Consider the following 26,204-nt stretch of genomic DNA (forward strand, 5'->3'; position numbering starts at 1 on the left):
AAACTGAATAACTCCATCATACACTCACCTGAGGAGTTTGAATTGGAAGCCATTTGATTGGCTATTTATTGAGGGGACCAGACTGACTCAGATACTTAAATCCTAAGAGATCTTGGAGAAGAACATCATGATTAACTAGTTTGCGTCAATATCTTCCCTTTTCTTTTTCTCTTTAAAATAAAAAATCTTTGTTTTTTTTATTGTCTGTGAACTCACTTCGAGATAACTGTCCATAATAGGAGCAGATTCGACCATCCATTCTAACTTCTAAGTCAAAAAAGGTTGCTTCAACCATTGCTACTGCAGAAGCTAGCATAGCAATCATTTGCGAGGACAGGAAGTTCGATTAAATATATGGGGTTCGCTTGGTCTAGTTTTTTAAGCACGTTTCTTTCATAGATATCAGCGATCGGTCTCTGTAATTTTAATGCACGGCTTCACCTCGTAGCATTCTTTCTTTTACTTCCTTTTGGTTTATCGAAACGAGTTCAGTGAGTCTTGAATATATAAATCCTATTTACTTTTTCTTCGAGTATAAATCTATTGCCCGAGGCAATCACGCCTCCCATGTATAGAACAGAATTGCACGGTGTGTGCGTCTATTCGGTTATTTATACACGACATCTTCTGTTCAACTTGTAGTTCATCTCTCCCTTTAACCCCATAAGTTTCCGTCTCATTTGATGAGCTTATTTCAACCAGCCATGGAGTTTCAGATCCCAAAAAATCCAGCCTTGAAGACTAATCACAAACTTCTACCCGCTAAGCAAACATGCATGAATGGCTGTTGTTTCTTCTGCATCATGTCCGATACAGATTCTTCTCTCAGAGCAGCTAGAATGTATCGCCTCTTCAAGCAAATGCCTCTTGAAGACGACCAAGAACATGTCTTGGCTTTAAGTGGGCTTTGGAAAATCGCCCTGACTCAACCAAATGACCCAGAATTTCCTTCCCTCGGCATCTTTAGATGCATGGCCAAACTAATCGAGAAAGGCATCAGCGACAAAGATTGGCTGCTGAGACATCAGAACGTGTACTTCCCTTATTATGCAGCACATATCATTGGTTCCTATACCATGAATAAAGCCAACTTTGCTCATAAAGCCGTCAAGTCCCACGTTGTCCGGCCATTGATGGACCTCCTCGAAGGCAAGATCAGTTGGGTTGAACAGAGAGTCGCACTTCGAGCACTGGGTCATTTGGCCAAACATGAAGCAACCTTTGAAGCCGTTGCTGAACACGAAGGAGAAATCGTAGAGGCAGCCATCAATATAGCTTCTACGTGTTTGAAAGAGGTGTACGATAAATTTCTTAGCTTGAACGAAACACGGAGATTGAAGTATCATAGGAATTTGCTAACAAGGGGGCATGGACACCTGGAATTAGAGAACCGAAAAGCAGAGGATTGGGCAAGACAGCTTCAGTGCTGGTCTCTGTGTCTCTTAGATTGCTTTGCAAGCAAAGAAAGATCTCTCAGATTAATCTGCAAGAAGCAATTCTTGGATGGTTTATGTGGAATGTGGGGTGGAATGGGAAACCCGGGATCACCTGCTGGAATAGGACTTGTGCGAACACTGTGTCACACTAAAGTAGGAAGAGAAAGCATAGCGGAGTCTCAAGAAGTAGTAGACAGCCTTTGCAAGGTCTCGAGATCCTCAGATGATCGGCAATACTCGGCTATTGAAAGTCTTCTGCAGCTGCTTAAAGACCCTCTTACGAGATACAAAGTAATAGACACCGCAGCTCCAGTCCTTGTTGATTTATCTGAACTCAGGAGCATTGACGGAAAGATAAAAGGAGGACAAGCAATCACGCAGACTCTCTTACAAGATTACCACAAAATCAAGTATTGTAAAATGAGTTTGAAGAGCGAAATCGCTGAGAGAGCGTTAAAAGAATTATGGGATCTAAAGGTAGAGAGAGTGAAGAGAGAAAGTATGATGATGAGCGAGGAAGAAATCAGAGAAAAAGAGGTATTAGTGGGAGCGTTGAAGAAAGAAGGAAACAGTGTATTTTGGTCGGGGGACATAAAAGGAGCTATGATGAAATACTCTGAAGCTTTGGATTTGTGCCCACTGAAAATGTGGAGAAAGAGAATCGTGCTTCATAGCAATAGAGCTCAGTGTCATTTGTTGTTAAGAGATGCGGATGCCGCCATAAGCGATACAACTCGAGCTCTGTGCTTATCAAGTGAAGCGTTTCCTCACAGTAAGAGTTTGTGGAGAAGATCACAAGCTTATGACATGAAAGGGATTACTAAGGAGAGCTTGATGGATTGCTTAATGTTCATCAACAGCCGCTTCGAGTCACGACACAAACAGGGATTAAGAATTCCGTGCTATGCGGCACGTATGGTGAACAAGCACATGAATGCCTTGGGGCTCTGTGAATCGGCCAAGTCAGAGATGTATGTCGAGTGCGAAGGGCGGAAAGAACACGAAGGCCAAAATCAAATTGACATCGGGGAACAGAGCGAGGGAAAAAATGATGGAAGGTGATTTCTAGGACGTTACTTAGCAGATGTGCCTGTTTTTTAATTTCTCATAATTTATCGGTTAATACGAGTATCATTTTTAATTTCTGAAATCTGAAATTAGGTTTAGACTCTAAAATTTAACCTCATTTTGATCCGCTTAAGATTTTTTAACCTTGAAACAATATTTTTCCCAATTCGTCTGAACTATGACATGCAGTCGTATGTCAAAAACTCAAGCGAAAAAAGACAATAACGAGTTCCGAAAAGGACAATGCCTAGTGGAGTTTTGTTGTAATGTACTCCTCCGATCCTTAATATAAAACCCATTTAACTAATTTGATTAAATTAATGATGTTAGGTAAGTTAGTTAATTATAAGAAATGTTACATGTTTTTCCTAAAATACCATAATCATTTTTCTTAATACCTCCTCTTCTTCTACTACTTGATTATGGTTGAGGGAGTCTCTATAAGGATAATTTAGAGAAAATTGATAAATATGAGAAATGGGTCTTATATTTATGACCAAAACCAATTCAACAATTGGGTCCTACATTAAAGACCGGAGGAGTAGTTTGTTTGCTTTAGATGTTTAACTGAACATTGCAGAAGAACATTTCATCATGATAAAAGTATGGAAAAAGTCATGAGAATTTACTATTGTTAGCTTTGTAGGATGAATAATGTCATTTTATTTTGTGTTTATGTATATAAGAATAAGATTATGGAAGGGAACCCATTTCTAGTTAGAAAAAATAAAGACAAATTTACTATCTTGAGCCAGAAATTACAATACTCCTCCAATCCTTAATATATGACCTAATTTTTGAATTAGTTTTGATCTTAAATATAAGATTCATTTCTCATATTTATCAATTTTCTCTAAATTACCTCTATAGATACTCCCTCAACCATAATCAAGTAGAAAAGGGAGATGGGGTATTAAGAAAGATGATTATGATGTTTTAGGAAACATGTGTCATTTTTTTATAATTAACTAACTTACCTAACTTCTTTAATCTAATCAAATTAGTTAAATGAGTCTTATATTGAAAACCGGAAAAGTATTATTATTGTACAGAAAGAGACACACAAATATGGCTTGAGCGGAACAAGCCCGGTAAGGCATACAAGGCTCGATCCCTATAATGAAGGAGCCTAGTAAAGTTCAGGGTTCTGCCACATTTTCCAGCGGAAAGGATATATACGTGTTCTCCTACATATTAATACGTCATTCTTGAAATTGCATCTCTAACATTTTCAAGGACATAAAAAATAAAGGGAGTCCATTAAGTTTGTAACATGAATTTATGAAAGAGGTTCGATTCATACGTTTGCAAGGGAAATCCTCGTCCCTTCCAGCTGCTTCCTGATGAAGAATAAACAAGCAACCAAAAGATAAGCATGTGGGAAAAAAAAGTTTCCCCCGGACACCTTTTCCCTACACATCCTTACCCCTCAAATGCAGTACCAATTAGCCAACCAGAGGTCCTCACCAACAACCCTGTAAATATCGGAGCACGATTTTGCAGCTCTAATGGACTGTAACAAAAAGTTAGAATAACATTGTGAGCAAAAATGAAAAAGAAGATCAACAAGACTGAAATTCGGAGAGGAAGGCAGAAAGGAGTGTGAAACACACGAAGCCAGATGTCTTGGATTGCACCAAACTTGGAAATGAAAGAATCAAGGATTCGAATGGCCTTGGACTAGTCCGTAGAGCCACAGAGCCTGGCTAGCTCGACTCGCTTTGAGATGGCAGGAGCCACGGGCGAGGAGAACCCAGGTGAGGTGCACGAATATAAGGGTGATTGTCCCTGGGTCTATTTCTAAGTTTCAATGGAGTCCAATTCCAATACAACTGTAAAAGTAAGAGTGTGTGTGTGGGGGGGGGGGATCGAAAGGGCTAAGATGGAGAAACAAGGGATGAAGCTTTAGAAATTTGGAAGAAGAGATGGCAACGACGTTGGAAAATGGAACTAGAATCAGACGAGGTACACTGACGAAGATGGCATTATCCAGAGCCGTGACGAGTGAATTATCAAAGTAAAGATTACGGCGTCATGGGCATAGAGACTCGGCCCAAGTCCCAAACACAAACCAGTTATTGCAGCCTCGTAAGGCCAGCCAGATGGTACGGTGTTAGTTGACAGTTAAAACTTCCGTTACGGCTCCTCTTTTTAGCTCCATTCGGTTTTCATTGAGTGCTTTAATTACCATAGTAAGATTTTGTTTATGGTATAATTAAATTTGTTGATTTTTATCAAGTCCAGATATCAAGGGACTAATGAACTCATAGGAAGAGAAAAGGCCACAAATTCAGAAATTGATTGATTAATCTAGTTTTTCAACACAAAATAAACAGAAATGTCTAGGGATTCAACCTGGGAACAAGCCACTCAGTCATTTCCGCTTGTTTGTTACTCCTTCTAGTTCTGAATATAAAACTCATTTTATAGTATAATTTACACTATAAAATTGGTCTTATATTTAAAACTGGAAGAGTATAAATTAATTTTGCTCTTCTTCGTCGAATGATAGTACGATACCTAGTTCTTCGTAGGTGGAAATTGGTATACACAAGGTGGCAAAGACCAAAGTGCCAAAGGTTCTTTCACCTTAGAGATCATCTTTATCTGCATTTAGAGAGAAGATATCAACAGGAGCATCAGTACAGTCATAAACGCCATGACGTTTCAACCCGCTTACTGAATCCTGTGAATGATCCAAGTACATGACGATCACTGTAATATCATCATGAAAATGGCGCCTAACACCTTTCTCAACTCTTATTAAATCCTTATATCTCATCTCTTTTTTCCTTGCAGCCTCTTCTACTGCAGCTCTCACCAATCGTTTCGCTATTCCCTGCAATATAGAATTTCAGCATCCTCGAACAAAATAATAACTTCTAGCATGATTGTATTATTTTATCCTTTATGTATTATAGTGTAGATGTTTTTTTTTTTTGAAATGTATATATTAAATAAGAGTAAAGTTAGAAAATTGTTATATTTTAATAAAGAGCTAATGCAGTTTAAAATTTTTCTTGATATGTATGAAACATGCAAAGAATGTCTTATAAATAAGGTACACACACGCAAGATCAGTGGCCACGTTAAGGTGAGTGAGATGCTACTTACTGGTCTTGGATTTTTGAAGATGATGTCAACGGCAGCTTCATCTGTCAAATGCTCCCAAAGCCCGTCAGATGCAAATATTAAGAACATGTCGTCTGGCTTTAACTTTCGAGTCAATATGGATGGTTCAGCTGTCATTACAGGCCGCTTTAAAGGCAACAGGTATCCAAATTGTTGGAACAGAGGATCTCTGTTAAACTCAGGTTTCTTTAGAAAAGCATCTCCAATTGATCTTGAAACCTGAGATGTAAATAAAACACAAAGTACTGAAAAAGATACGATGAAGGAGTTGTTGAATATTGAAAAAGATACGATAAATTGAAATCAAAGTTCAATATATTCATTTATAAAATAGCCGTGAATATTGTGGCTTATCCTTGGACTCTGCAACAGCCTCACCTAGCCTAATAGAATAAATGATCTGCGGCAAGGATTATCATTAAAGTGTCTGTGTTTATTTTTCTGGTACTTGTGACTAAAATATGAAGTTTTTGGTAGTCACTTGTACGGGTTCAGAAGAATACAAAAAGATATCAAATTTTGCATCTGTGCAACTATGATCGAATGAGATGACTTCAAGAAGTTCACATGCAGCTTCGGAGGATTTACCTTCCATGGACAACGGTCATGCTGGTAAATTCATGGAATTATGTAACCATTCACCATAAAGGGAAGATGTGAATTCCACATCACTTGCGTAACAACCAAACATTCACATGATGAGGAGTCTTTTTTCACACATCTTCTGAGATAAACTCGTAGAAGAATTTTTTGTACGTATATTCTTTTAAAAGGTAATTTCTTAAAAACCAGAATGGTCACACATAAACCAATCAGAAGCTCTACTTAAAATCATCCTAAAAAGAATTCTTCATAAACGGTGTCTCACTGGTCCCCTGACAAGCTGCAAGCATAACGTTGCAGAAGACGGGAACATGTAACATGATTCTTGGTGTATGCAAGTTACAACATGATGCCGAGTATTGTGTTTTAGCAATTTGACTTATTGGTAGCTCTTTCATGCTTGGGTTTCACGTGAGCCAGTTTAGGGGGAAACTCTCCCTCAAAATTAAAAAAAAAAAAAAGGGTTCCTTAGTTATTAAGACCCTACATATTACACAGACCTGAAGTTTAAGTCAACAGGATGAACGTATATCGAACTATAACTCCTTAATGCATGTAAAGAATAGCTTAACTTTTATTCATGCAGACTTCATCACTTCGATACACCCTTATATGATAAAAATTTAAGGTGACTTGCATCCAGAGCAAATTGTGCATATTTTTAAATGAGAAAGTATATCTTTAACAATTTATCTCAGCTATTGAAGGTAAATTAAAAATTTGTTGCCATGGACAGGTTAATCCAACCAACCAGACGTTAACCACTGAGAAGGGTTCAATCAATATTTGAAACGGTACCGAAATTCCAAACAACGATCTTATGAAGGAAAAAATTGAAAGAATGAAATGTTTAGATGAAACTTGCATGCTGTAAAACATTCATGTCTTTATTATGCGGGGCAATTAAACAGAGCAGCCAAGGAAGAGAAATAAAACAGAGAATCCTGAAAGAGAGACTTCGAAAAAGGTAACAAGTACCTGAATAATGCCCTTGATTCTCCAAACGCCCTGAGTGTAAACCACAACGTGAGCATCATCGGGGTGAAGTGCCATAACTTCCTTTCTAATCTCTTCCACCGCAACATTATGATCAGTGGATAAACGTTCTGCCACGACAGAACAGTTAACTTTCCTACCCAGAACTGCCCTCGAATCCCCGAGATTAGCAACATAAAGAACGTTGTTTGAAATCACCCCAACAAGACAGCATGAGCCCACTGAAGCAACCTGCGGCCGAGTAGTCAATGATTGCTTCACGAACTTTAAGAATTCCTCTTCAGTTTCATTAAAGGATTTCTTTATCACGTCCTCCGATAGCCCACCTTCTTCAGAAGCGAACTCTGCACCGAAGAAGAATCAACATGATCTTAAAATGCATCGACCAATTAGCTAAATTAAACTATATGCATTCCAAGCTATTGAAGGTCATCTCCCGATGAAGTGGGGTCCTATTACAGATTATGGAGTCTCTGACTACAAAAAAGGTAGAAAAAAGTTTGATGGGAGACATCCATCAATTGTGAGGCTGCTTACTCTGGAGAATGGGGAAGAGATTGTTGGTGATGAAACGGGAAGCTTCGGGGCCGCCATGTCCGTCATATATCCCAACAAAAGTTGCAGATGGAGAGGTAAGAACTTGACCTTGGTCTTCCAGAGACGAGTTAGCTTGAACTATGGCAATTGAATATTCACCTAAAGCGTGGGGCTTCAAGCCCGTATGCCAGAGAAGTGCATCGCTTCCTCCTGCACCAAAGCATGTCTCTAATGGCCTTCGCCAGAATTCCAGCATCTTTCTCTCTGCCGTTTCAAATGTAAACTAAAATCAAAACTCTCTGTCTCTGAATGGGTTTGATTCAAGGTTCAGCAAGCGTATGGAAAAAGCGCTGGTTTTGTGGTCCACGGCTGATGGAAAAAAAGGAAGATTTTGTTGGTGACGGAATCCTTAAAGGAGAAAAATGAAAGAGCGGGACGTGTGAGTCCCGCTTAAGGAAAAATAAAAAAAGAAAGAACGTTGTAGTAACAGAGAGAGACGGAGGGCCAGACTCAGCAAGAGCGGAGGAGGGGAGGGGGGAGAAAGATAGAGTGGGTCTTGACTTCAAGGGCTCCATTAGCGGAAGAACTCGAGCCCCGACGGAAGTCTTTTCAAAGTAAACGGTCAAATGATGAGGTGACTTAGATCATACGAAATAACAGCCATGCCATAAAGTCTTTGGAATTTAAGGCCTATCTCAATTCAGGACTCTTGAAACTTCGTTTGTACCTTCAAGTGATAATTCAACCACTATTTTGTGCTATTAGCTTCGCTGCCAAGTATTAGAATTAGTGGTAAAGTTAATTATTTATAATAAAAATATTTTATTTTTTTTAAATATATTTTTCAATTATATGTATTAACTAAAATTATTATTTGATAAAATATTTAACATGTGTAATTTTTAAAAAGATTATTTTAAAAAAATAAATAAATATAAAAAAACAAAATAAATTCAAATTTCATATTAACGGAAAGCATATACAGTGCTCATCACCATGACATGGATGGACACTGACTTTTTTTCCCTGACCAGCCGACATTGACTACACCCATTGCGGACATGTGGTGAAAAATGAAAATTAGCAAACCCGCGGACAACAGTGTGAAGTGTTATGCACGTCCGGTGATAATATAAATATATAAGACCATTTTTATAGTATAATTTATACTATAAAAAAATTTTATATTTAGAACTAAAAGAATATTTAATATTCTATGTCAATTATAAAATTTGTAAAATTTGTAGTGAGCTTTGTTAATTACAAAGTGTGCCATCATTTTTCCACAACTTTCACGAGATATGTATGAATAAAATTGTGACGGAGGAAGTTGTTTCCAAGTTATCCGATTGTTAAACTTAGGAGCTGTTTGGGTTTGCTTAAAAATGCTTTCTAAAAGCATTTTTTCTCAAATCAAGACAAAGTCTTTCACATATTTATTTTGTATACCATAAAATCACTTTTAAAATTATAGTTTGATTTCCATCTAAACACCCTCTTACTTTAAACCAAAAAAGAAATTCAGCAAGATACATTTCTCAGAAATTGTGAAAAGGGGGCCTATTTATGAAAGTTGATCTGTAGCCCAAAACGATTTTGTTTTATAGCCTGTGGCCCAAAAATATGGCAGCAAGGTAAAGGCGGCCTGATTTTCAGAACAAAAATCCTGACAGTAATCCACGCACAAGCATAACCATCTGCAATTTGGTGGCCGATATAGGAGAATTTTCCTCGCATGCTCTCACAGTCTCACTGTCAGATACTTGGGTGCTAGATCCAATCAGTACAGCAAATAACCATCTGCAATAATACATATATTTATTCCCTGGCCAAAATCTAGAAATCTAATTGTCTGACACGAATGATGCAATATTCTCCTTCACAATAACTATCAAAATTATATGGAAGCCCCATAGAAAAAGAATTTAATTATTAATATGCCATTTTTATGCAATTTATACTTTCCTAAAAGCTCAACATGGAACACCAACCACCTAGAAAAACCTTGAAAACTAAAATTTAATCATGACGATGAGACCCGACTCTGGCCACTTATGATGGCGATTATCATTTTATACTTCATCAGCACCACAAATCTTACATTCAATGTCTTAATCTCAACTAAAAGTTCCATAACAACCAGGAATATTAAATTAACCTCCTAATACGCACTAGCAGAAAAAGGAGGGGGTAAACCGACCAAGCTAGATAACTGATCCATTCTCGCGAGAAAGCGAGTTTTCCTTTCCGTCTGTTAAGTAACAACACAGCTAACACTACACTGCTGACTGCTAAATGCTATAAACCTATTCAACTACGAAGGCAACACAAAGGCATCAACCATAACCTAAACTAAATAACACATTAATTCATGAGTTTAAAAGCAAAGCCTCCTCTTCATCATCAGGATAGCTTGCATGCGAAAGTTCCTTTAGCCATTCAAACGTTTGACGACGACATGACACAGCCTTCTTTCCTTGCTTTCGCCTCTGCTTCTCCTTGTCGAACTCGATCACTACTTTTTCTTTCATGGCACGCGTTGCACTTTCTGTCTCTTTGGTGCTTTTGTTAGTGCGACTATTGATTATGACAGTGTCCAATGGCATTTCAATCGAACACCTACATCCACTCAACAAACCACCGCCTTTACCCAGAAGCTGCTTCAACCCATAATTGCTCTTATCCCTATAATGAGTACTCGTACTCATTTTGCCACTTTTAGTGGTTCCACAATTGCTTCTATTATTACTAGTGCTGCCATGGCGAGAGACAGGATTTTTTGTACCGCGAACTTTAAGGTCTTGCAATTCTATCTCAGGTACGGGCACCACACCCAGACGGAAGAAGTCCCACGTTGACGATTTTTGACCCACATTACCGAAACTTGCTTGTCTTGGCAGAGGCACTCTTAACTGAGGTTTGGGACTTGGGTAAGTGTGAAATCGGTTTTTTACTCTGGACTCTGAAACGGAAACTCTTGGTGTCAGAATGATCGTGGAACCAGTGCTGTTTGATGAGTTCTGGCTTTTAAAACTGTTGCTTCTACTGCTGTTGCTTCTAGACTCACTCAGAGAACCATGGTCGAGGTAATCGAGGGACCTTGATTTGTAGCGGTTGAATATCTGGTTGTTTAGTTGTAAGGGGAGAATTTGGCCTTGAAAGAAGACTTCATCTGCTGCACACATTTTTGGTTCCTTGGAAAGGGAACCACCCCATAGGCGAAAATCGAATTCTTCGTTGGTTTCAAGTACCTGGGAATCTGCTTTCCTTATTGATCGTTCATCTTCCTTGACCGAATTGATGGGAACATCACAAAGTGATGACAAGGCTTCTGCCTCTTTTTCTTCGAGCTGAATATGACCCGAAGCCTCTCGTTTTCCTTGGGCACTGTCTCTGTCTGTTGCCATCTCAGGAAAGGCACTGACTCGGTTCGAAAACTACTGGGAGATAGCGGAAGGAATGAAATTAAAGGACATGAATGAGAGTGAGTGGGATGAAGGTGTATGAACAGGGGATGTGTTTGGTTAAACAAAAGAAATTTACAAAACAGGAGAAGGCGAATACGGTAGACAAGAGTCACAGGGAGAGACGAGTGGAATATAAAGACCAGTGGCGCCAAATGGGAGAGGGTGAGAAAAGAGGTCGCTCAGTGCAGGCCACCCAACCAATAATGTCCTTACGAACAGAAGGGAACTGTGCCTTTTCAGCCGGCACCACGACAACCATGATATCTCTGCCAGAGTGTTTTGTTGTTTGCCAGGTAGGCGTTTCAAAATTTAGAAAATATGAACATGCAGTAATATAAGATTTAATTAAATTTAAATAGATTAATTATATTAGTTAAACTAGTTACTATAATATGTTTTTTTATAAAATAGCCTAAGTATCTTTTTTATTCCCTCCCTCCCTACTTAATTATTATTGAGAAATAACAATAAGATTAATTTTAAAAAATTAATAAATTTATGAAATAAATTTTATATATGTAACCAATACTACTCTGATATTAAATATAAAACCTATTTATATTATAAAATAAATTTATATTTAAAATCTGAGAGGTATCAACTTTCTAGTTGAATACTCCATTAAAAACTGGAGGAGTAATTGTTAACTCTCCGATGAGTTCAGACTCATGAGGAATGCAAGGGGGAATTCAGAGTTTGAACCCTTTTTATATAATAGACAAAATATAAATCTGTGAGTTTTTTTCCCACGACCATGCATAAAAAGTAGGTGCAATGCTTTTCATTGCTTTTCGACTTTGTATCTCTCGAGTTTTTGAAGGCATGACATGAGCGTGATTAAAAAACTTTTTTTTTTGGGTGCAAAGTGTTACTCCTCCGGTCCTTATTATAAGACTCAATTTGACTTTTTATTTGGTCCTAATTATAAGACCCAATCCATTTTGTTTCTTATATTTATGTATTTTTTTCCAAGATAATCTTTCTAATAATGATAGTTTTAGCCAATATACTTAATTAGTAAGGATATTTTAAGAATGACAACACTTATTTATTATAAATAACCAATTTAACTTACTTCCTTAATCTCCTCAAATAAATCAATTGGGTCTTATAATTAGGACCGGAGGAGTATTAAAGATGTAAGTGTCAGATCCTTGATCCTACCACATTTTTGTGTTAGTCCCGGCCCGTAAAAATTATCGTCCGGTGGCAAACTCGCCGTATGCAAAAATACTTATAAAAAAAATCCTATTATTTTCCTCCATGTTTTGACTTAAATCTTTACTTTTTAGGAGTATGCTGTGGTCAAAACTCTAACAAGATATTATCTCCTGTGCCTAATATAACATCTTGTTTGATTTTTATTTTGGTTTTAAATATAAGATACCAATCTATTTTGTCTTTCATGTATATTTATTTATTTTCAAAATAGTTCTTCTAATGATAATAGTTATAGTCAATGTGCTTGATTAGTAAGGATATTTTAGGAAAGACAACACCTATTTATTACAAATAACTAACTTAACTTATTTTTTTATCTCTTTAAATTAGTTAACTAATTCTTATATTTAGGATTTGAGGTAGTATTATCATTATCAATATTAATAATTAAGAATCTTCTCTCACTCATCCCACATTCTCTCTCACCATCCCACTGAAGAATGTGTGGGGATAAAGCCAGAACTCACCAACACAAAAAAGATGAAGGACAGCTTTGCTGCTGCACTATTGGAAGTAGTATTACAATACGTAACTGTGACCAGAAGGCAAAAATATGAAGATCAAACTGAGGGTGTTGATGCTTCAACTAAATAAATAAGCCATTAACTGAAGTTTCACTCTTCCCAATGCTCATTTTCCTTTCCCAACAGCATTCCAAACATGCCTAAAAGGTGCAGAAATGGTCACTGGCAGAGATGACGATAAGAGAATAAGACGCATCTTTTGAGGAGGAGGAGGTTGTTGAAAAGAAAGGGGGTGCAAAATGCGGATGAAAGGAGGTTAGAGCAGTACAAGTATTTCGCTATTTTCTATTTTGACATTTTGAGAAAGTAAAACATTAGTCCATATATAATTGTCCCTTAAAAAATTCCTTTGTCCGAATTAAAAAAAAAAAAAATCTTATTTCATTATCCAAATGCGGATGAGTCCATTCAATTGCACATAGCCGAAGGCTTAGGAGCAAAATATTCTTACATTGAGGATACTCATCCAGAAGGATCTTTTATTAGACGTAGGAATAAGACCTTCCAATCACACAAAACTCCATTTGCTTCTTTTGTCTGAAAATCGCATCCAATTGCATCGGCCTCATCGGGTAGTCTGCGGAGTTGAACATTTCAAAAGGCCCAGCCAAATGGCAATTAGGGCCGGTTTAAAAGTTGAAGGGCATTTATTTTTCAAAAACACTTTTAAAAACTAATAGTATTGGGTCTAGTAAAAAAGACAGGTTCCTCATAATATGAGGAAGCAATGTTCAAATCCTCATTGAGAGAGATTACCGCATTTAATGCCTGACAGTACTTCGAACAAGATTGGCTAATCCTACTTAGCAACAACAACAAAAATACTTCTAAAAAATATGTTTACGCGCAAATTGAAACAAAATTTTGTGTTCTTTTAAAATCATGAACCAAACACCTCCTTTGACGTAGCAGCTGATCCGCACAGCTCGGAATATGATGTTCTAGGCCTATAATCTGATCTCGAGCAACATGTAGTAAGGCTTCATCGACGGACGGAATGAAATCCAAGGCATCCAAATCCAAAATTTGCCTTGCTCGTTTGGCGAATGGGAAATGAGACGAGAGGCGAAAATTTGATAAAACGGCAGAATGTTGCTGGCTAATTCTTGAGAGTAATTATCAGCCGTCAAATTACACGTATAATTCAAAGTAATATAGATTGACGATTAATATATATGAATTGATCGAGACAGAAATAGAAGTATGCCTGAATTAAAGACAAACTAACGAGTCAAAAGTCGAAGGAGGGTAATTTAAATAATTTCTAACAAATTCCAGGGAAGACTTTTGGATGCCTTCAATTTCACCGTCTATCCAACGAGCGCTGATCTTAATCTGAAAAATGCTTTTATTGAAGCATACGCCCTGTCATATAGCGAATGAAAGTGGTAAAAGCAAATTATAAAAGTGAAACCTAACAAATTACAAGGAGTAATTAACCAAGAAGGAGACGAGAAACTGTTTCTTATTATTGAACAAAGAAAGAAGGAGCTCAATCAAAGGCCTCCCTGGCGATGAACGGCATCGACGAATTTGGATTCTGCCTCAGAGGAAACAGCAGAACCAGAGAGAGTGGGAGCGTCAGTAGCACCAGGCCCTCGACCAGGTTGTGGTTGGAGATGGCCTTCGGCGCCATAACCTTTATTCTTGTAATCCTCAAGGTCCTTGTATTTCACGTAAGGACTCTCCTGCATCGGAAGCCCTTCAAGTCCTGGTTCCCCTGTTTCCCCTTTCGCATCTGTCTTCCTATCTTCTTGCTTCTCCATTGTTTTCCTTCCTCATGTGGTTTTCCTCCTCATTTTTCGTGTTTATATACACGCCATTCTCTGGCTTCTCTTGCTCTGCATGCCTCTGCGCACGTGGCGATTCAGGAGGGACTTCCGATATGCGTGGCAAGCTTTATAAGCTTTCCGTTCCCATCCACTAAACAATTTTCCCCTCGAATCTTGTACGCTCCACGTGTTGCGTTGTGCTTCGTCTTAATTTATCCAACCATTCTACTTGATAAATACGCTGGATTATCTTTTCTTTCTTTCTTTCTTTGTTTTTTTTTTTTTGCCAACTGGGAATTAATTAATCTGTAATATCTTGACTTAGATATGTCTTCGCAAAGTCTCACACATGCCGGACAGATCAATGACAGTTATTGGTCTTTGAATGGATCCAGATTCCAGAAAGCTCTTGTAAAATTAGACGGGAAAAAAAGCAGCCATAATTAAAATAAAATATAATTATTAAGGAAGACCTAGCGCCGTTAGTGGATGCATTTTCATGAGATAATCAGCGCAATGTAAATTAAATTGTCTTTAGAAGCAATAGCCAATCTAATTTTTTCTTTTCTACTCTTCCTTTCTCACAGGGCAGACTCCAACCAAGGACGCTAGGCTTTAGCTTTCACAAATTTTCCTCAGGATGCTTATAAAACAATTAACATAAAGCAGACCCTCTACGACTGGGAGTGATCAACCTTCTCCTTCCTGGCTAGCTCCCCCAGCTAAATGAGATTGGGCTTGCAACGTCGCGCTTCCCATCGGACCATGCTAGGCGACCAAACGCATTCTGACTCGTCGGTGATGAACCTGAAGCCGTGAATGTTGCCGTATAAGATTTCTTCTCGTTTTCCTTGAAACTAAGCACTTCGGGCTCAACTGAGATCTTCACAGACGAGATGCCCGACGTCACGGAGACATTGTAAGTTCCAGCTGCCCCTACGTTCATGAGAGTTCGCGTGTGTTTAACTGCATTGGTTCCACCGCCCGAGTTAAATACCACCGCAAATGAAGGGTAATTGAGGTCGTTCACACTGTATTGTTTGGTTGCGTCGCACTGGAATTTTCTTCTCGCCACGGTGTTGATTTGTGCGTCTGTGTAGTTCAGCGCGCAGAGGAAGCCCAAATAATCATCCACTGCCAAATCATACACAAGTCCGGGATTAAGGGCTGAAACTGGATCCACGTGTCCAGCACCATGATCAAACGGTGTCGATGGTTTTCCTGTAGCACTGTCTAACAATTTATCACCGTTCTTGTAAGCGGTATAAGCAGTGGTCATTAGCGCCGATCGAATCATGGCCGGGCTCCAGTCGGGGTGAGCCACCTTTATCAAAGCAGCTAGCCCGCTCACGTGAGGACAGGACATGGACGTTCCCGAAATGATGTTGAAATCCACGCGCCTACTATCGACGGTTAACCCAGTAGGACCCACGGATTTCGACCACCCTGCTAAGATGTTAACCCCAGGCGCGATGAGGTCGGGCTTCAGTATTTGAGGAGTGATGTCATTGGGACCCCGGGAGCTAAACGCAGCAACAACCGGTGATGGCTGAATTCCTAGCTTTGTTCCTTCAAATATAATCTTCACCGTTGGATTTGCATCGGATCCAATGTAAGTCTTTATAGAGTCGCCGGCTTTTTCACCTACTGCCGACGCAGGCAGTAGATGGGCGTCGGCCACCAGTTCTTCTCCGTTTTCGTCAGTGTTAGCCAACACCATGCCTAACCCCCCAGCTTTTTTCACCACATATCCTTTCTGCACCCTGGCATTCTGTCCGCGTTCGCATAACACGATCTTTCCGGCAACTTTATCCGGCGTTAAGGTACCAATCAAGCACAAATTGCCATTGGTGGTATTACTCGCGTTTCCAGCGTACACAAAGGGTAACGGAGAATCGGGTAAAGCATTACCTTTATAAAGAGAGACCCCTGAATAGTTCTTGCCGTTTCCCAAGCTGACATAAGCCGGAAAATCTCGATCCAGTGTGCCAGCTCCTACGGTAGTAATCCATGGTGCTACATTGGAAAGACTAGACGTACTAGGACCAGCATTTCCTGCAGAACAAGAGATTAAAATCCCCCTCTCCATTGCCGCAAAAGCTCCAATTGCTATACTGTCCCGGTAATAATCGGCTACTCCACCTCCGAGCGATAAAGAAAGCACGTCGACTTTGTCATCAATGGCCTTGTCCATAGCAGCCAATATATCAGAACTGAAACAACCACCAATCCAACAAACCTTGTAGGCAGCTATTCTGGCGCGGTAAGCCATACCACGCGCCGTCCCTGACGCGTAGTCAAATAAGTTTGCGCCCTTAACCGCCGAACCTGCAGCTGTAGTCGCAGTGTGGGTTCCATGGCCATCATCGTCTCGAGGCGATTTAGACTCCTGTGTTTCGTTGACTGGACCCATCGCGGCCTCATAGCCATTTGCAAAATACCTGGCCCCAATCAATTTCTTATTGCAATTTGAGGTGGAAAAATTAGTACCTGTTTCACACTGGCCTTTCCATCCACTGGGGATCGGTCCGAGTCCTGTATCGTTAAAGCTCTTGCTCTCGGGCCAAACACCAGTGTCCAGGACTCCAATGATAACCTCACCATCCGAGTTGGACTGAGGTAACAAGTCGGCGATTTTATCGATCCCAAGGAACTCGGGGGTTCGAGTAGTGTGTAGCTCGTACCTCTTCTCCGGCAACACAGCTAGAATTCCGTCTAGACTCTCGAGTAAGCGAGCTTCTTCAGGAGTCAGTCTTGTTGAAAATCCATGGATTGCGTTGTCGTAGATGTATAGCATTGCAGCTGATCCAGACACCGATTTCAGAGATGATTCGTACCAGGCCGAATGATGCTCGAAAGTCTCTGGCATTTCGGATTTGGCTACGTGAACTATGTAAGTACTCCTCTGGTGTTCTCTCTCCTCCGTTTGTGCCAGAGACTCATTGCAGAGAACCTGATGAATGAGAACCAAGAGAATCACAACGAGATATTTTCTGAAAGTCCTCATGCTAGTTTCTTCTTCCGGCTCTCCGGGACCTGATCGAGAGCAACGTAAGAGAAGGAAGCGGTAGGTGTTTGGTCTGGGTACCTGAATTATTGCATTTGAGTCCAAAGTGGATGCGAGGGGGGGGGGGATAGTGGATCTTGAACAGCTAGCTCATTATCAGAAAAGAGATATTATTTCCTTTCCTCTCGTGCGTTCCCACTCTTCACTGTCTTATCTCCTGCCAGTGGACGAAAACTTTTTCGTTTTTCTTCTGTGGATTAGAGACCCACTACTATGCCCACCATATATACATATATTTTAATCGAAGAAGCAGTTTCAAGCCTCTTTTCACGTAAGCAAGTTGTTCATACTCCTCCGACTGTACGGATCTTGTAATAACCGACCACCTTTTAGTTGCAACAATATGGTGCGTTACTGATCTTTATATTCGAAAATTGTGCGAACGCAAACTGAAAGAGGGGGGGAGCCGCAAAAATATTGTGAAATACGCCCACTGGTTCACGAGTACTAATCTGTTGTGGCAATTAGACAATCCATTACTCCATACTTTTTCCCTTCGTAACTTATTGAAGGAGACCAACGTTTTCTTTCGGGACGTTCTCAACCTGTACCTGCCAAGTGCCAACCGACCATTTTCACTAAACATTTTTTAATCTAGTCTTTTCTCAATTCTTTCCAAGTTTTATCAGCTCCGTGCCTTTTGTCACTTCGCTTACCTTTAGCCGTAGAAAAGGAGGGAAAGGTTCAACGTCTTATTTTGAAGCTAAATACAAATTAATAAACAGTATTACTTCATGACTTGGTGATGAAGTGATCCCCATTTAATTATTCATTTGATTTGATGGCCGAATTTTTATTATCGTCATTTAAATATTTTTCAATAAAAGGACATACTATTTCCTTAAGAATAGCATTCTTATTCTGTTAAATTGAATGAACAATTAATTAAATAGACTAAATATAGAGAAAGGTATGAAGTGGAGATAGAGTATGGGTGGAGTGAGAAACTGATGAGCTTCCCTTTGTGAGGATCGATTGAATGTTTCTATGTCTTTTTAATGAGATGAACCAAAAGCGTCGGATTTAATACTTCATCTCCATCCTGCAGAGTCAAGCATCGATCAAGTTATGCTGGAAAAGGGCTGCTGGTAGCGTCATTCCAGCAGCCGTAAGCAAATTTGGTATGCTTTAACTGTCAAAAATAGAGATTGCAAATAAACACAATAAATTTTAATATAAAATAATTATGCTATCTCCTGTTAAATGGTCGTGAAGAAAGAAAAGATCCCAGCCAATGTCCCTTGTCCGAAGTGGTGTGCCCACCTGAATGGCATAAAATGAAGAAACACTTCTTTTCTTTTGTTTACTTCAGTAGTTGACACTCATAAGTCGCAAATCCAAATCATTAAGAAAATGATGTGGAACCAATGCAATAAAAGTGAGATGGAAGAAAACGATAGAAACCTATAATCCATTCTTCTTGATTTGGCAGAACTTGCCAAGTTCATCATTATATCCCATTCTCAAAATCCAAACCAAATGATCACTGCCATTATGCACAGTGAGGGCATACCAATCGGCATTCACTTAATCATAACTACCTCATATCATTCAACAATCGATCGGTCCTAACGCTTCATGGCAATCGTCGCAGGCCTAACTTCATCCATATCTATATTCTTATCATGTCAAGCATTTCCCCCCTCTTTATTTGGACTTTTGTCCTGTGATACGGTTCTCAAATGAACCTCGAGTTTTTGACGGACTAGAGAAATTAACAAAAATTAAATATGATATCCATTAAGGGAGGAAAAATATACTATCTTTAGTCATAATTATAAGATCTTATTTGTAGTCTACAAATGAGGTCTTATAATTAAAATTAGAGATAGTACAATGTGTGCAGGTGAAAGGGGATAAGGAGGGAGGGAGGGAGCCTCTAAACACCATGCCACGTTGCCAGTGCTCAAGTGCTTTTCGAGTTTGGTTTAGCCCTTAATATGTGTACAATTAATGTTTATGAAATCATTATTATATTGTTTACAATCTTTTAAATGTTTTTATGAAATATATAGTTTTAAATAATTTTTTGTCTATTAAATTTGTCCTCATTTTGATTCCTCAAATTTCAAATCATAGGTTTTGTTTCTTCAATAGGTAAAATAGTCTATTTTTTATTGAATGTAAAACCAATATTTTAAACGAAAAGAAACTTGAAAGATGAAACTCATGATTTAAAATTTAATGGAACAAAACTAAAATAAGAGCAAAATTGAGGGACCAAAAATTATATTAACCCTAATTGAAACTATATGATTAAAAATTACAAATGCATTTGGAATTAAAAGAATTTCTTTGAAAAAGAATCGGAGTTATAAATGCAAGAAGAATATATGTAAAAAATTGCTTAATTAAAAATAATTCCAATTTTTTCCTTGAAGAAGCGACAATTCATTCAAACTATTAATGAATCAAAACGATAAAACTTTCGGCCCAAAAAAGATAACAAGACAACTATATCCTGGGCTGCACTCCTATACAAAAATATAGCCCAAAGAGGAACAGCTCCGGTACAAGTGAACAACAAATTAAAAATGCCCAAGTTGAGGGGAAAATACAATCCACATTAAGAGAATATTTGGGTAGAAACTAAATTATAATTTTTAAAATAATTTTATAGTATTCAAAATAAATATGTGAGAAAATTCTCGATCAAATTAAAAACATAAGTATATAAAAAAAATTTTATCTCGATTTACATAAAAAATATTTTTAAAAAGTGTTTTTTGGAGTTTTCAAACACCTCCTGAAACGAACAAGAGACTTGTTCTTATGAGCATATGGTGCACAGACACGAGGAAAGAACATGCGCTCATTGAGAGCGAAATCCGAAATGAAAAAAATGCGAAATACAGTGTGGGGAGGCTAGCTTCACATTACGAAATACCACTCGGGCCGAATAGCAACTCGCATTCAGATGTCCTCCACGAGATGCCAGAACCATTAACCAAGCACAATTCAACGACAAAGACCCCACGAGGACCGGGGATACCTATGGGTTTTGACATAATGAGTATCTAATATGTGGCCTAATTTAAAAGTTGATATGGATTTGCATATTTATCAATTTTTTTAAGATTAACTCCATTAATTGAGCAGGAGTGAGAGAGAAAGAATTAAAAAAATAATTAGAGTGTTTTAAAAAAATTTATTATAACTGATTTAATTAACCTTTCAATCTATTTAAATAAATAAATTAATTTTTATATTAAAGACCGATCGAATAGTAGCAAGAAACCCAATCCAGTGCCATGCAAATTGATTAACGAGCCAATATTGGGCCACGCAAAAGCTTTGCTCGAAAAGCCACAGCCCCGAACAGCGCTGCAAGAGAGCACCGAGCTGACAAAACAAATCCAGAAAAGAAAGCTCGAAATAACTCATTGTTAACTCCAGCGCCCGATCATCAAGGCCGAAGGAACTCAAGCAAACATTAAAATAAAAGCATCCATTACCGCTTGGCCCGCTTACGTACGGGGGAAAAGCATCCATTGCCAAGCAGACTGAAGCATAGAACCACAATCATAACACTACCTATTTTATCATTATCGCAGTCACCGTAGTTCATTCTATAAAAATGCGAGTTTTTTTAATTTGTTTTTTAACGTTTCCAATCTACATATGAACATGATTATTTTGGTCAATTGATTTTTTTTAAAGACAATAAAAGGTTCAAGTAGTTATTTAACTTTTTGAAAACGTTATTATTCTTTTTATTATTTGAACCAAAATGTTTCTCATTACTAGATTTACCCATTGATTCATGGCCATGCCACGCCCATCCACGTGGTCTCACTTAGGGCCTGTTTGGATGCTCCAAAACCATGGTTTCAAAAGCACTTTTCTGAAACGAGGTAACCTCCTTCACATATTTACTTCGTAATCCGTAAAAGCACTTCTGAAACCATGGTTTGGTTTCTATCCAAACACTCCCTTAATCCAAGTTGCTAAATGGCATTGCTGACAACAAGGGCCCACTCGCATCTTCAAAATGCTAAAAAGACAAAAATGGCCACCCTTTGCTGAGTGCACTTCTCGGTGATCGCGTCACGGCGTTTTTCAGATAACGCAAACAGTTTTTCGTCCTCTCCGGCGGGTAGGCCATACCTGCTCTCTGTACTCAATTTCGTTCACTTCATTTTGAAACTCAAGGAAGAAATCTGGCTTCTCTTCTCGGATATGATCGATCCGTCGGGATCTATCACCGGCGGCCAATTTCTCAAATATCATTTATATCACACTGCAATGACTCCATACGCTATCGCACGTTCCTTTGTCCAATTTGTAGAGCTCACGGTTTCAGTAGTGACTCGGAGTCAGCTGGGACCAATTTCCCGGTGGAAAATGCGTACGAGCTGTTAGGAGTGTCACAGACCAGTTCGTTTGCTGAGATCAAAGCGTCTTTTCGCAGATTGGCCAAGGAAACTCACCCTGACCTTGCTGACTCAAATAACGATTCATCTGCGTCGCGACGATTTGTGCAAATCCTGGCTGCCTACGAGGTGCCGTGTTGATATTTCAACTTAATAGATTCCAGCCGGAATATTTATTTAGTTGGACGTCTAGAGCAATCATTTTCCTTTTGTGTTTGCGTAAGGTTATGGTCATTTTTGGGCAGAAGAGGATGTGCTCAGGGCCTCATATGCTCAACTGAATTTATCAGGAATGAATTAAATTCTTAAACTGATCAGGCCTTGAAAATCGTTGCGATAATTATGTTCTCCTAGGTCTGCACCCGTGCTCAAGGAGTTTGAAATGTTAAACTGAATGAATGCAATTCACAAAATTTGACAGTTTGTTTGGGTAAATATTTCCAAGGCTGAATTTAAATTCATGTAATGCACGGAAAAACAAGGAGAATTCATGGCCAACAATTCAGCAAAGATGGAATTCCTGATAAACCGAAGAAATTAATTAGTAATAACAAGCAACAACAGTCTATATTATTTCCATGTGATAACTAGTTTGATTAGATCTTAGCGACAGAAGGAAGGATTATTAACTGAACAATAAGTCAGAACAGATTCATAATGCCATCAATACAAAGTGAATAGCTGTCTATTGGTCATGCCTGTGTCATATCAATGTTATTGGAAAGTGTTGCGATGCCAGTAATGCTGTACATGATCTTGCAGATGTTGTATGCTTGGGTTTAGAAATCTTGCTCGCCATGATGTGAAGATCCATGCACGACGGCATGTAATAAGAATTGAGTTTTTCTTTGGTGTAAGATTTATTCTCAATTAATCGAACATTCTATGATGCATTGCAGATTCTTTCAGATTCCAAGAAGAGAGCTCATTATGACAGATACCTGTTGTCTCAAAAGAAGCTTGTCGAGAAGCATACTAGGCAGGGTTCAAAATTACAATTCTATACATCACATGAAACAATTTCCAAGGAGATGGAAGTTGTTGAATGGTTAAAGTGGTACAGATTAGCTATAAGTGATATTTTGTCAGAGAAGAGGGTAGTAGTTGGAACAGGCTATTTTGATGTACTTGAGAGAGATTTTTACTCAGCCATACATGCGGCTTACTTTGGCCCTGAAATTGAGTCAATGGAACTTCTCCCTGAGTGCTTTGAGGCTGAGGAAAGGTCCTCTTGTGAAACACCAGAGGTTCTGCACATTGTTTCAGGTCGTGATCTTTTTGGGATGGTTTGCCTAGCCAATAAGAACCCAGAGATATCATCTAGGAATAATGAAAAGTTAACTTCTTTCAGATCCTCTCATTCAGGCCTATGTCAATCTTTAAAGAACGCAAGCATCCACACAAATGCAGAAGTTCCGTATGGTCCACAAATTCACGAGTCTAAAATATCAAGTCATATATCAGATGCATATAGAGATCTAGAATTGCATATCTCTAGGAGGGTGGTTGCTGTGGCCTCCAGGGTCCCTCCTGGATGCTATTCTGATGCTGAAGTAGCAGAAGATCGCATTCATGTTTATCTTAATTCAGATGAATACACCAAGCATATAAACGGCTGCGGTTCTGAAAATTACTTCACAAGTAGTTCAGCTGTCGCGCAAATTCATATAGGAACCATAGCTGGGCTTGGGACCAGTCCAGAAGAAGGTTCCTGTAATGTGTATGACAGTAGGGGGGCCAAGACCCATGTGATTATGAAACACAGGACCTTGCTGGTTTGTAATCCTCCTGGCTTAACGTAACTAGAAGGGCTTTATAATTTCACATTGCCACGACATCTTGTTGGTTACCGTTTTTGTTTATTTTATATATGAGAAGAAACAGGTCTCTGTTTCAGGCTTTTGCTATAAACGTCATATATGGTTAATTTTCAGGTGAAGCACATGCACTGGTATCAAGTTGGGGAAGAAGTTTCTATTTGTGAGTGTAGATGCACGAGGGCCAAATTACCACCAAGCAAGTAAGCCTTTGTAATCTCTATTAAATCCAACTGATGTCTGGGTAAAAAGTATAATTACTAGTTAGTACAACATAATCTTTCTGTAACTCTCTGGAGTTTTGCTAAGTATGTTCTAATGCCGTCTGTTTTCTTATGGTTGTAAATTTTCCTAAAGTGTTTATTTTGTTATTCCAATCTTGCTTGTAAATATCTATACATGCATTTTTCATGTCCTTTTGAGAACATACAGGCGTTTAACTATGCACAACAATCCTCCTCTTGCCGTGTTTGGTGGTCTGTTTTGGTTTGTTTTGATGTTGTGGGTTTGTCAACCGTTTTAGGATATTATTGATATAAAATACTTATTGTATTTTTAAATCAAATTTTGTAGTCATGTTAATTTTCTTTTGTCATTTTCTTCTTTCAATTATTGGGAACATGTTGTTGCAATGTGCTCTGAGGCAAAAGGACCAGTTTGTTCTCATATATGGTAAAAATTGTTGGTAATATAATAAGTCCTAGTTCCATAATCCATTGTATACTTTACACATTCCAAGAATTGGTGGAGGGATATTGTAGCTATTATTGCTTACAACGTCTGTCTCTATAGTGATCCTAACTGTAATTGTAGTACCCCTGATGCGGTCTCTAGCTCAAATTCATTTGATTTTGGCACTGCCAATTATTGTTTAGGTCTTCTCATGCACTTATTTTTATTGTATAAAATCAAACTAATATAATTTTTTTTAACTCTCAATCGACAGATTTTGGCTATTTGAGCCTCGGTGTGGTTTTCATGACGTAGGGGGTTGGTATGTTGAAACATATGGCAAAGATAAGAAAGGTCGAACAATCCCATCTCAAAGGTTATGGGATGGCTGGGATGATGGTCAGCATTTTGAGAGGTTGGATTTTTTGGCTCTTGGCATCTACTTTTTGCTATGACATTCTAAAATTGCCACCAAATGGCACATAAATTAATTACTGAAGTTTTTTCTTGTAGAACTGTTTTTCATTTAATCATTACTTTATAATGATTTATAAGCAAATGCTGATATTGATGGAAACACCATGGGGTACCTTAAATTACATATTGTGAAAGGTGGTGTTTTAGATTCAACCTCTGAACCTCATATATTGTCGAACAATTTGAGGCCTGTTTGGCATGCTTGTTTGCACCGGCACTTTGACTTGGACACCCACAATTTTATTTCACATATTAATCATTAAAATTATTTGATAATTCAGAATTGTTAACCAACTATTTAATAAACTTCAGCTTAGCAATAATGTTTTTGGATTTTTTTACCTTTCCTTTCCAAGCAACAGAAATACAAGTCATCTTCGTGAACCACATTCTGATTCATCTATTTGAACTGGTTCATAAAAATTTTGGAAATCATGCGCATTGTACTGACTTTCCTGTTTCTTCTATCTGCAGAAGACTTCATCCGGCAATGTATCTACTTGCTCTTGCATATAGGACACTTGATCTTGAATATGCTAAAGTAAGAAAACAAACATTTAGGAAAGCTGTGGAAGGGCACCTGTTTAGAATCCTTCATTGGTGCAAAAGACTTGGTTAATGAAGAAACCTTTTGCTCTGGCAACGAATCCATTTCATTGCTGGATCACTTTGGATAGTTTAATGGATTCACTACTAATGTTTATTTAGTGATTTCAGAAAAGCTGACTTGTGAAGCGGCACTGATGCTGCATTCTGTTGTTTCAAAATGACCCTTGGGCGGGAGGCTCTTTAAGTACTCTAAAAGGGAACTCATTAGAAGCATCTGAGTTTTGTTTACTTGAGATGCTGCTTTTGATACTCGTGATGTTGGATGTGTTGGTCTGATACATAAGGAGGGTCAAAGGATTGGCAGCTGATGCTGCTTTAATATCTCAGGAACTAATGTACTAAAGACAAGCACTGGCGCTGGTTTTTCTGAAAATTATAGTCTCTACAATTATTGTCTGGAAATCTTGATGAAGAACGTCAGTGCAAATGGAAG

General features: G+C 38.5%; 6 protein-coding genes across 8 annotated transcripts; 2 read left to right on the forward strand and 4 right to left on the reverse strand.

The window, feature by feature from the left end:
- Positions 1 to 704: 704 nt before the first annotated feature.
- On the forward strand, positions 705 to 2,498 carry LOC114722364 (uncharacterized). Its single transcript, XM_028908379.1, has one exon. It carries the CDS (start codon positions 705 to 707, stop codon positions 2,496 to 2,498), a length of 1,794 nt encoding a protein of 597 aa, XP_028764212.1.
- A 1,063-nt stretch (positions 2,499 to 3,561) lies between these two features.
- Positions 3,562 to 8,302, reverse strand: LOC114722341 (probable protein phosphatase 2C 78). Of its 3 annotated transcripts, XR_003738154.1 has the most exons (6): positions 7,773 to 8,302; positions 7,218 to 7,579; positions 5,619 to 5,855; positions 5,025 to 5,343; positions 3,931 to 3,979; positions 3,562 to 3,844 (listed from the first exon to the last, which is right to left on the reverse strand). XR_003738154.1 is itself a non-coding variant. In XM_028908350.1 (4 exons), the coding sequence occupies exons 1-4, from the start codon at positions 8,026 to 8,028 to the stop codon at positions 5,095 to 5,097; spliced, it is 1,104 nt and encodes a 367-aa protein (XP_028764183.1). In that variant the 5' UTR covers positions 8,029 to 8,302; the 3' UTR covers positions 4,784 to 5,094. The 3 variants fall into 3 exon arrangements, 1 of the variants encoding a protein (XP_028764183.1); XR_003738153.1 differs by having other exon boundaries at positions 3,562 to 3,979; XM_028908350.1 differs by lacking the exons at positions 3,562 to 3,844; positions 3,931 to 3,979 and having other exon boundaries at positions 4,784 to 5,343.
- A 1,839-nt stretch (positions 8,303 to 10,141) lies between these two features.
- Positions 10,142 to 11,179, reverse strand: LOC114722365 (uncharacterized). Its single transcript, XM_028908382.1, has one exon. It carries the CDS (start codon positions 11,177 to 11,179, stop codon positions 10,142 to 10,144), a length of 1,038 nt encoding a protein of 345 aa, XP_028764215.1.
- Positions 11,180 to 13,369: 2,190 nt separating this feature from the next.
- On the reverse strand, positions 13,370 to 15,246 carry LOC114722345 (uncharacterized). The gene has a single exon (XM_028908357.1). The coding sequence runs from the start codon at positions 14,748 to 14,750 to the stop codon at positions 14,481 to 14,483; it is 270 nt and encodes an 89-aa protein (XP_028764190.1). The 5' UTR covers positions 14,751 to 15,246; the 3' UTR covers positions 13,370 to 14,480.
- An 87-nt stretch (positions 15,247 to 15,333) lies between these two features.
- On the reverse strand, positions 15,334 to 18,300 carry LOC114722340 (subtilisin-like protease SBT1.7). The gene has a single exon (XM_028908349.1). It carries the CDS (start codon positions 17,761 to 17,763, stop codon positions 15,466 to 15,468), a length of 2,298 nt encoding a protein of 765 aa, XP_028764182.1. The 5' UTR covers positions 17,764 to 18,300; the 3' UTR covers positions 15,334 to 15,465.
- Positions 18,301 to 21,586: 3,286 nt separating this feature from the next.
- LOC114722366 (uncharacterized) lies at positions 21,587 to 26,173 on the forward strand. The gene is made up of 6 exons (XM_028908383.1): positions 21,587 to 21,628; positions 21,924 to 22,325; positions 23,096 to 23,971; positions 24,131 to 24,216; positions 24,960 to 25,100; positions 25,637 to 26,173. The coding sequence occupies exons 1-6, from the start codon at positions 21,587 to 21,589 to the stop codon at positions 25,779 to 25,781; spliced, it is 1,692 nt and encodes a 563-aa protein (XP_028764216.1). The 3' UTR covers positions 25,782 to 26,173.
- Positions 26,174 to 26,204: the final 31 nt, after the last annotated feature.

This window comes from Neltuma alba, unplaced genomic scaffold (assembly GCF_004799145.2).
Source record: "Neltuma alba isolate B1F8T4 unplaced genomic scaffold, ASM479914v2 tig00012090_pilon, whole genome shotgun sequence".
Taxonomy (NCBI): Eukaryota; Viridiplantae; Streptophyta; class Magnoliopsida; order Fabales; family Fabaceae; genus Neltuma; species Neltuma alba.